Raw genomic sequence first — 11,794 nt, forward strand, 5'->3', positions numbered from 1 at the left:
AAAAAAAAAAAGAGTGGTCAGGAAGGAACATGGGAGGCATGTTTTTCTTTTTGACCTTATAGTAGTAGTTACACTATTCACTTTATAATTATTTGTTAAATAATTCATGTTTTATGCATATGTATGTATGTATACATATTTATTTACATATATACATATATATTTCAGCAAAAAAGAATAGTATGGTTTTTTTTAAATGCATCTTTTATAGAAACTTCCCTAAGTAAAACTAAGTAAAGATCTCATTTAAGTTTATTCATTCTAATTGTCCTTTTAAACACTGTAAGGAACAGAGATGGGATGAAAGCAAAAATGAATGAAATGCCTGAGTGACTCTCATTCACATCTTTCAAGAAAAGTTTCATACTTTCAGGGGAAAGTATTATAAATACAGTTAGTTTGGTACTGCCAATCTCTTTCTCTAAAATTAAAGATTCTTTTATATATAATAGAAGTCACAAATTTATCTCCCTTTCACTTCGCTTATATTTTCCAGAATTTTTTTTAACATCCAAAGAAATGGCACTTTACCTTGTCCTTTGATTTTGGATCTATAATACTTTCCATTCCTTCCCAAATATATCACTATGCCTTTATTTGTACCAAATCACCCTCTCTGGTGACAACCAAGGGCTCTAATGCCTCCTCCTCACTGTGCAGTCAGAAGCTATGCTTTTGAACAGTTAATATTATGCTTCTGTTCAATCTGCTGAGAGCACAGTCTTGGAATACTGATTCAATTGCTTAAGGCCATTTCATAAGTTCTCCAAACAGACTGCCATTACTTCTCTCTCCAGAAGCTGGCAGTTAATGACCTTCTACTTCTAGCTAGTGAGGGAGCAGTTATTTGCTGGTGGGATGTCTTTGGGTCAGCGTGATTTCTCCAATTACAAGTTTATCACTGCCTATGGCTATACAAACAGCATCTATGTTGCTATTCCTTAGACTAGAAATGGAAACTCTAAGCAGACAGCACCTTATTAATTTGGCCTAGGTCTTCTTCATTCACACATCCTCCTTTTGGAGCTGTCAGTCTTCCATAAAAAAAAAAAAACACAACAGTGAATACGTTTGTTCCTTTCCTGGTTTGAATAGCACAGGAGAATAATTCTTTAGTTGCTAGTTCTTCTTTCATAGTCTTTCTTAGGTAAAGAAAATTTTTATTTCAGCTAGGAACAACCAGACACTAGTCTATTACAGCTACAACAACTCTCAAAAGAGCTGTACAAAAGAAAAATGTGGCTTCTATATCCAAAAGTCATTAGAGGGTTTTTGTTTGTTTGTTTCCTTATTAAGGCACCCAGAACACAAAATATTACACCAAGCTTTTCAAAAGGACAATTTTCTTCATGGAGTAGAATAGCAATTGGCTGTTACTCATTAAATTCTTACAGCAATGAGCAATGACTTTCTGTCTCATTTTGTTTCTCTTTGAATAGTAAATGAAGTTGATTTTTTTTTTTTCCAAGTCTGTCTCCCATCACCAGCATTCCTGATCCTTGGCCTGTGTAGCCCATTAATATGCTGCACACATATACCTGGGCTCCTTAACAACCAATGCAGTTAACCTTTTTGTTTACTCTAAGTCATTTTCTATCTTCTTAGTGAAATTGATTTTTTTTCTTCCTAAATGTAATAATTTCACCTGGTAAAAAAAACGCTCTCTATATAAAATCCACTGGTTTTCTAAATCCTTTTATTTCGAAGTTTTCAGGGGTCATGGGTTCTCATGTTCTAATTGAGAAAGACATGTCCATTCACGGTAATTCCAAAAGGTGGACTGACTACAGCTACTTCACAAATATAGTTATTATCTCTTGTGTGTTGGGGTGGCGGGTAACTGTTGGATCCCACGATTTACCTTTCTTCTCAAAGAGAAGTTAATTCCCTTGACCGAACAAAGGTGAAAGATTATACTTTATGGAACTAATGATTAAGGAGTAAAATACTGGAAACTAAAGGACACTTTGTCATAACTATCTATGTTCAAAGGCACTTCTCTACCATAACTCGCCATGATTTTGTATTGTAATTGCCTGTTAACAGTCTGTACCTCTCAAAGACAGGAAGCTCTGGAAGTTAGGGATTGTATTATAATGACTTTTATGTTCAGGGCACATGGTCTGGCAGATGGTATATAGTCAATAAGTGTTTTTGTTAGTGTTAGTATTATATTCAGTACAAAAGCCTAATTTTTAATTAGCCACAGGTTTACACTAACAGGAATACCCACTGCCCCAACATTTATGAATCTAGTTTTAGTCAGATATTATCCCAGTTTTGGCAGATACAATCTATTTCAAATATCTAACGACCTCTACCTAAACACTGAGCAATTTTCTGGGAGGCAGCAAAAACAATGCTAAAATTGTGAGTTGAGTCTTTTTGTACCGATTCAGACTCTGCTACTAACTAGCAGTAATTGTGGCAAGTCACTTTGACCATAGTAGATCTGGTGTCAGAGATTAAAGTGGGGAATCGGACTAAAAGGTCTCCAAGTACCTTGCTGGGCCTAGCTCTCAAACTCTTGGTTAGGCACGATTCAGACTCTGCTACTAACTAGCAGTAATTGTGGCAAGTCACTTTGACCATAGTAGATCTTGTGTCAGAGATTAAAGTGGGGAATCGGACTAAAAGGTCTCCAAGTACCTTGCTGGGCCTAGCTCTCAAACTCTTGGTTAGGCATGAATTAGTAAAAGTACTACTGATACAGCAAGCCCTGTCAACACTAGAGGGAGCCACATTCATATCATCACTGGGGTGTTCAGAAGATTTCCAGAAAAAAGCATCTTTAAATGAAAAACTGACTGAATGAATCAATTCACACACATACATACACACACACACACACACACACACACACTCTCACACACACACACACAAAAACAAACAAACAACAACAACAACAACAACAAAAAAAAAAAACCGGGGTGGGGAGGAGAGGAAGATATAACAACCACAATTTTTTTTTTTTTTTTTGAAGTTCTTACAACAAGCAAATCGACGGGACACACTTGGGTGGGAGGGGGGAGAGGGAGGAGGGAGGGAGGTTTCGGTGATGGGACATAATAATCAACTACATTGTATATCGACAAAATAAAAATAAAAAAATTAAAAAAAGCATCTTTAAATGAAAAACTGACTTTCCAAATGAGAGAAATTCCGTAAATGAGAGATCCATATTGTTCATACAGTCACCTCACAGGCTCTCTGCTGTCACCTCCCTCTTACAGGTGTCAAATCACCTCATATCTGACTTGCATTAACACACTGTTTGGGCTTTAATTTTAATTCCATGAGAACCAAGTTGGCTTTGAGCTATTCCTAAAGATTTCTTTCCCATTCAGTCTATTTTCTTTCCTAATCAAATTAACAACAATGAAAAGCAAAGTAATTAATGATATTATTGGGAAATTCCCAAAGAAGGGAGATAGAGGAGGAGAAAGATGTTATCACACTGAAGCTGTGGCCTGGGAAAAACAGTAAAGTTAACTACAACTGAATTCATTAACAGCCTGCCACTCAAACCCAAAGCTACTTTAAAAACAAGAAAACTACTCAAAAAAAAAAAAAAATAAGCCTGCCACTCAAACCCAAAGCTACTTTAAAAACAAGAAAACTACTCAAAAAAAAAAAAAATATATGTGGAAAGATAAGATAACAAGGAAAGGAAGGAATCGATATAGCTCTGCAATGCGGGTGCTGGAATGCCTGCCTGAGTGAATGACTGTCACTACTGCACTCTGTGGTAAGAAGCTTACAGCTGTTGAAGAGTGATGTCATTAATTAGAGGCAATGGGGTCACATTAGGCCTTTGACAAGAAAACAGTCAAGTGACAAGATAAGGGAATGGATGACGGGCTAGAGAAGGAAAAAGAAAAAGCATTTCTAAAGCTGAAGCTTATTCTGATGTCATTATATACATATTCTCTCCTCCACCTCTGAAAAACATCCATGGCCTTGAAACTGTTTGACCTAAACCATTATAGAACAAGAGAAATGAAGAATCAAAAACCTCCCTGTTGGTATCAACTCATGTTTCTCTTTGCCCAGAGGAACAATGACACATTAACCTAAGAGACAGGGCATAAATTACAGATATTACAGAATGCAATCTGTGGGAGAAAGATAAACACAATCCTGAAGAGCCCTTTTAATTTAAATTTCATAGATTAATTCAACACTTGGAAAAGCAAAGCCTCAGCAGTCAGAAATGGACCACCTACTTTTTAGGGAACAGGCTGTTTTGTAGTAAAAACAGATTACAAAGCAATTTTGGAGAGTGACTTTGTGGGTGAAGAGAAAAATCTACTAGAACAAGACAATTCTGTTTCACTTAAAAAATGTAAACTCAAACCTCTAAAGGTAAACACAGAGTAAAACTCACCAAGTTAAAATCAACTTACTCTTAGGATCCAAGTAGTTGGGATACTAGTTGTATCTTAAATCATCAATTTCAAGTACTCTAGAAGTGCCAAAGCCTTAGCAGAGTCAAGAGGATTTCTAATTTTAAAAAATTTTCTTTTATACAGCCCTTCCAATCAGTGAACCTCATGAGAAGCATTAGAAAACTATGCTCTATTGTCAAAAGGAGAACAACTTGTCTTCCTCCCTTATTTAGGACCCACACTAAAGGATTTCCAATTCACTCTGCTTCATACTGACCTTTAAAATGTTCCGGCCATCAAATGATTCTCTTTCCTTGAAGATATATTTGCCATCCGCTGTATACAGATTGTACCTGCCTTCAGCTGTAAATATGCCAGATAATGTTAGAAGAGAAGCTTGGGTTATTTATCTATTTGTTTTCTCTTGGATTTCTATAGGTACACAGGTAAAACTAGCAAAATTTTCATGTACTACCTGGAAAGTGGCACAATGTGGAGGGGAAAACATCAGGCTGTGAATCAAGTCTGGTCCCAGCTCTGTCATCAACTCATTCAATATACATCTATCCGTTCAACATTCCCCAAGTACTCACAACATGTACTTATTAACTCTGTAACTAGCTACATTCTTAAGTAAATTGTGTCTCCTCCATAGACCTCGATTCCTCATTTACAAAGTTAGAAGTCAAGACTAAGTGATCTCCAAAGGTTCCTTACAATCTACAAATCCAAGATGAGCTGCACACAATTTTAAATATATTAAAATGTACAAAAGTTCACAAATTAGTCTACACTGCTGACAACCATGCTTTGGGGTGATTTAAGGACTTCCCCCAAATGAAAGAGAGCCCTTTAGTTGCAACTTTCAAAGGTATCCTTACAGACATTCTACACAGGAATGTAGCAAATCTATGACCTTATATTAAACAAAGCTGTGCTCTAGTTTGAGTTAATTTAGGTTGCCTATCCCAAAAGATGTCTTTAAAGGTTGGAAAGAAAAAGAATATCACAGGAAAGGGAAACAAGAAAGAAAAAGTGAAACATCATTTCATGTCCTTTTCAAATAAAAACTTAACACACAGAGAAGAGCCCAGGGTACAGAAAATTCAAAGCATTCTCAATATTTTTAACTCTCAGAATACTTTCTGAAATATTAATCCTTCTCTGTCCACTGACAGACCTTCAAAAATATTTGTATCTATACCTTTGAGTATGTTCTTTTATTTATATAGGTATGGAGAGTACGAGGTCAGAACCGATAAAATAAGTAGAGTTCTAACTCCATGAACATAATACATTTTAGCTAGTTCACTGCAGTTACACATGGAACTATTAATCTAATGAAAAGTATTCTCTTAATGAAAGATCCCAATCCCAGGCATATTTCACAACTTAGAAATAGGTTCCCTGTTAAAAGAAAGAGGACATATAAAGTTTTGAAAGAAAACAATACCAAATAAATTTCAACTAAAAAGCAGAAATCATATCTGAAAATTGAACTGTTTTTCCTTTTTGTCTTTTTTCGTGACTGGCAACGAGATCGCAACCCTCGGTGTCGCGCCCGCACCGTGCTCCCAAGTGTCACACTCTACCGAGTGCGCCACCGGGCCGGCCCAAGATTGAACTGTTTAATGACAGGTTCAAAATCTGTAAGTAGCATTAACCATCAGGGAAAAGCAAATCGAAACCAAAATGAGCTGGCTGGTTAGCTCAGCTGGTTAAAGCGTGGTGCTGGTAACACCCAGGTCTACTGTTCAATCCCTGTAACAGCCAGCAAAAATACCAAAATAAAACGAAGAAGACCGGTTCCATCTCACTGGCTGAGTGAGGTGTGGGAGCAACACCAAGGGTTGTGATCCCGTTGCCGGTCCCGGTCCGGTACGGGATGCCGTCCCGGTCTGGTATGGGCGCGACACTGAGGGTGCGATCCGTTGCCGGACACGAAAAAAGAGACAAAAAGGAAAAAAATTAAAATTAAAATTAAAAAAAAAATAAAACGAAGAAACAAACAAAAAATCCAAAACGAGATACAACTTTACACCCACAAAGATGGCTGCCATCAAAAAGCAGACAATAACAAGTATTAGGAAAGATGTGGAGAAACTGAAATCCTCATATACTGCTGGTGGGAATGTAAAATGGTGCAGCCACTTTGGAAAACAGTCTGGTAGTTCCTCAGAAGATTAAACATAGAGTTACATGACCTAGCAATTCCACTCCTAGGTATGTACTCAGGAGAAATGAAAATGTATGTCCACACGAAAACTTACAATGTTCACAATAGCATTATTGATAACAGCCAAAATATAGAAAGAACACAAATGTCCATCAACTGATGAATGGATACATAAAGTGTGGTACATCCACACAATGGAATATTATTCAGTAATAAAAAGGAATGGATTACTGATATATGCAATAACATAGATAAACCTTGAAAGCCATGCTAAGTGAAAGACGCCAGTCACAAAAGATCACATATTGCATAATTCTATTTATATGAAATGTCCAAAATAGGCAAATCTATAGAGACAGAAGGTAGACTGGTGGTGCCTAGGACTGGAGGGGATGAGGGGCAGATGTGGGGGCTGGAAGAAAGGAGGAGTGACTGTCAGTGGGTATGAGGTTTCTTACTGGGGTGATGAAAATGCTCTAAAATTGATTGTGGTGATGGTTGCACAACTCTGACTATACTAAAAACCACTGAACTACATACAGTAAGTAGGTGAATTGTATAGCATGTGAATTATATCTCCCGTCCAAGTACTAACCAGGCCTATCCCTGCTCAGCTTCCGAGATCAGACAAAATCAGGTGCGTGCAGGATGTTATGGCCATAGACATGAATTACATCTCAATAAAGATATTGTATTTTTTAAATCTACAAGTAAGAAGGAATAACTCGACTGTGAATACAGAACATTTTCTTATATGAAGCTCCAGTGCTAACTGAATATAACATGGATCCACATAATTTAGAAGATACAGATTTCAACATAAGTGAACTCTTTCTATGTCAAGCAATTAGTTAATAATGAGACAATATAGTTTAAAGAACTCCAAACAAAGATTTAAGGAGTAAGATAAATGTAAAATGCACTCATGATAGCTATTAAATGTCTAATAAAATATTGTCTATTCCTGCCAAAACAGTAGCCACTGGCCACATGTTGTTATTTAAATTAATTAAAATTAAATATAAATAAAAGTTTATATTCACAGTCTCACAGGCCACCTTTCAAGAGCTCAAAAACAACATGTGAATAGTGGCTACCATACTGGACATCACAGATATAGAATATTTTTATCATCACCAAAAGTTCTTTTGGATGATGCTAGATACAATATGTCTTCTGAACTAATGACTTTAGAGTGTACCCTAGAGTTCTGAAACTCCGCCTTCACACAACAAAGTTAAAATGCACATCCCTTTAGGGGATCTCACTGTTTCCCAAAATTAAAATGGGTTGTCCAGAATAAAATAAATAACATAAACCGAGTTAAATGTTTCTACTGGACAAGCTACATTATAATACACAGATATTTCAAATATTCCAACCTTCTGCAACACTACTAAGTTATGGAAATGTGTTCCACTGGAATTAGAACAAGTTCAAAGTTGTGAATTCTATTAACTACCTAAACAAGAGTCTGTAGGCTTTGACTGAGTCATTTGAAGTGCTTCTGATCTCAGTATTCTCAAAGGTAAAATAGTGATTTATTTAGAAAAGTTTTTAATAAAATTCAATATACCATCACAAAACATCAACATTTTAGAACTAATAACTAACTAGATAGCTACATATTTCTTGGTCCTACAATAGCTCTAATCAAATGGGATTAACAGTAAATGATTTCCAGTTGGGATCTTTTGTATATATCTGAGAGAAATGAAAAGATGTGCCTTGACAAGAAGGGACACACAAACCATCCTAAACTAAACATATACAAATAGTCGATGGGTTCAAGTCCTGATCGAGTTCTCTTCCAACCTAGATTTTCTAAACCAAGGTCAGGGTCATAAAACAGGCAGGAAAAAAGAAAAAACAAACCATGAATATAGGATTTGGGTGCTACTACTTTAATAAATAACAGGTCTTGGAAAGAAAATTTTCATATAGCTTGAGCGTGTGACTCCTGATCAGATGCTGAATGTGCTAAAGAAGCTTTCACCCTTGGAGTAGGAGTGAGAAGAAAGGAATAATCCTTTTTGAAATAAATTATTACCCCAAATCAACGATTAAAACAAGGCCTTCTTATATGAAGGTTAAAATTCCATAGGAAAAAAAATTATTACTCTAACACAGGATTTCTCAACCTTGGTGCTATTGACATTTTGAGCTCAAAAATTTTTTGCTGTGGGGGGCCATTCTGTGCATTGCAGAGTGTTAAGCAGGATCCCTGCCTCTACCCACGAGATGACAGTAGCAACCTACCCCCAGCCTCCTACCTGTGACAACCAATAATGTCTTCAGACAATTCCAAATGTCCTCTGGGGGCAAAATTGCCCCCAGTTGAGAACCACTGGTCTAACATTTTTGTTAGCTAACCTTCTTCTTTCTTCTCTTCAAAAAAAGCCAACAAGTATTGCATGGACATACTTATACTAATAAATTATTCACTGTTTATCTAAAATTTATTTGGGCATCCTGCATTTTTATTTGCTAAATCTGGCAATCCTATGTGTGACAGAAATTAAAGATCTGGAAGCCACAGTCCCTTACTAGGTATGTCCCTGCCCACTTCTACTACGCTCATCAAAACAAGCTAATAGATCTAAAAAGAAAATATATGAGATTCTTCGACAACCCATTCTACTTAAACTTAGCGATACCATAAGGCCTTGCTGATCACAAATTGTGCTATAGTTCAACAGAGTACTTACCATTGGGGTCTTTCCTGAATAGTGTATTCATGACCGTGGCATGAAGTTTCACACTATTCCACTCTTTCACTATTAGTCCAGATGCTTGAAAATGTTCCAGCACTCGATCAACTAACTCCTGCAGCCTGGAGGGATTAAATAAAGCAGCACAGGAATCTTAGTAAACTCCTGAACCCCTGATTACTAATTCAACAATGTTTATGGAACATGTGCTCTGTGCCAATCATTGTACAAAGCCCTGCATCAGAAGAGGAAGAAAAAGAGGCTATAGCCCCTACCACCATGGAGCTCTCTATCTTGTCGAGAAGACAGATGTGGAAACAAATAATTGCAGTACATTATGGTGAGCGTTAAGGGAGTGATCATCTCTACATGGAGAGGCCAAGTTTCCACAGGAGATTTAAACATGGACTTGAAGGATCACTGAAGATTCACAGATAAAACCAGGTACTTCAACCAGAAGAAATGGCACATGCAGAGATGTCAAGGCATGGAAGATCACAGCACATTTGGAAAACTGCCAATTATTTAATACAGCTTTAACAGAGAGTGAGAGAAGAGGGACAGTAGAGATGAGCTGGATAAACGAGGGTACTTTTAAAAGTTCATGGAAAATTCTGTATTACCTTTTAATTCCATTTTTCCATGAAGTTTTTGAAGTACTCTTGTGTAACTAGTGGTCAGACATGACATGGGAAGCCACAGAAAGACTTTTAAAAGGGAATGATGTGGTCTGAAGTCCATTTTTGAAAGCTGACTCTGTGGCAGAGTGGAAAGTGCTTTAGAAGAGGCAGAGACCAGCAGTACTGAGGTCAGCTAGGCTGCTACTTTAACAGTCAACACAACAACAAATGCAGTGTTAGGCACTGTTCTAAGCACTTTATACCTGCTAAATCATTTAATCCTCACAACAAATTCTTATCCCTATTTTACCAATGAGGAAACAAAGGCACAGAGAAGTTATGAAACTTGACCAAAGTCATGTAACTAATAAGTGGTGATACAAAATTAGAACACACGCAGTCTGGCTTCAGAGTCCATGCTTTTAAGGATTGCACCAGAAAGGGGAAAATGATGAAGATCTAAACTATGGCAGGGGCAGTGAGAACTGAGACATGAACTTAAAAGAGCTATGAGAGAGTGAAGCTGGTGCCCATTTCAGATATGGCACTGGTAAGGGAGAGAAAGAAGTTGGGAATGACTCCCAAAAGTTGCCTTAAATGACCAAGTGGGTCATTAATCAAGGGGGGGAGCTGTGGAAAATAAAATGCTTATTGTGTTATTTTGGAGAGAGGGTAAGTATTCTGTATGATTTTGCATATGTGGCATGGAATATCAAGTAGGACAAGTCCAGGAAAAGAGATGGAAATACAAGCCTGCAGCTCAAGAGAGAAATCTAGGCAAAAGATACAGATTTGGGAGTTATCACTGCAAAAACGGTAGTTAAAAACATGGCATAGATGCAGTCATGGAGTTGACTGAGGTTCAGAGTAAGCCATGATGAGCCCAAAGGACAGAGCCCTGTGGGAGGTGTCCACGTAAGGAGCAGAGAAGGGGCCGAGTCCGTGGCACACTCGGGAGAGAGCGGCGCTGGGAGCCCAGCAGCGCTCCCGCTGCGGGTTCAGATCCTATATAAGGATGGCCAGTGCGCTCACTGGCTGAGTGCGGTGCGGCCGGTCTCAAAAAAAAAAGGACAAAAAAAAGGAGCAGAGAAGGAACCAGCAAAGGCAACTGATAAGGATGAGGAGATATGAAAAAGACTTCAGAGAGGCTGAAAAGAGAATTTCAACGGGAAAAAAGGAATAAACAGTACAACACTACAGAAAAGTAAAGTAAGACATAACAGAACCTATGGGATAACAGTGAAAGCAGTTCTAAAAGGGAAGTTTATAGCAATAAATGCCTACATTAAAAAAGAAGAAAGACTCCAAATAAACAACCTAACATTATACTTCTAGGTCCTTTTCAAGGACCTAGAAAAACAATAAAGAACCAAATCCAAAATCAGTACAAAGAAATAAAGATCAGAGTAGAAATAAATGAATTAGAGATTTAAAAAAACAATGACAAAGACCTGGTTTTTGAAAAGATAAAATTGATAAACCTTTAGCTAGACTAATGAAGAAAAAAAGAGAAGACTCAAACAAATAAAATCGGAAATGAAAAAGGAGACATTACAACTGACACCACAGAAATACAAAGGATCATAAGAGACTACTACGAACAACTATATGCAAACAAACTAGACAGCCTAGAAGAAACGGATAAATTCCTGGACACATACAACTTACCAAAGTTGAATCATGAAGAACTAGAAAACCTAAACACACCAATAACAATGAGATTAAAGCAGTAATAAAAAGTCTTCCAACGGGCCGGCCCCATGGCGCACTGCTACAGTGCGCCGCTTGGGAGCGTGGCGGCGCTCCCGCCGAGGGTTCGGATCCCACATGCAGACCGGCTGCTCACTGGCTGAGCGAGGGGCGGGGGCAACACCGATGGGTGGGATCTCGGGCCGGTAC

At 37.6% G+C, this 11,794-nt stretch overlaps 1 protein-coding gene across 2 annotated transcripts in view; it reads right to left on the reverse strand.

Moving 5' to 3' along the window:
- Positions 1–11,794, reverse strand: part of LOC103598575 (activating signal cointegrator 1 complex subunit 1) — a 76,965-nt gene that overhangs the window by 28,965 nt on the left and 36,206 nt on the right. For both annotated transcript variants that reach the window (XM_008582591.1, XM_008582590.1), the window contains exons 3-4: positions 9,273–9,397; positions 4,666–4,751 (exon numbers count right to left, since the gene is read on the reverse strand). In XM_008582591.1, the coding sequence (XP_008580813.1) occupies positions 4,666–4,751; positions 9,273–9,397 (211 nt within the window). The remainder of the gene's footprint in view (positions 1–4,665; positions 4,752–9,272; positions 9,398–11,794) is intronic.

The sequence above is a fragment of the Galeopterus variegatus genome, unplaced genomic scaffold, assembly GCF_000696425.1.
Source record: "Galeopterus variegatus unplaced genomic scaffold, G_variegatus-3.0.2 Scaffold2672, whole genome shotgun sequence".
In the NCBI taxonomy this organism is placed as follows: Eukaryota; Metazoa; Chordata; class Mammalia; order Dermoptera; family Cynocephalidae; genus Galeopterus; species Galeopterus variegatus.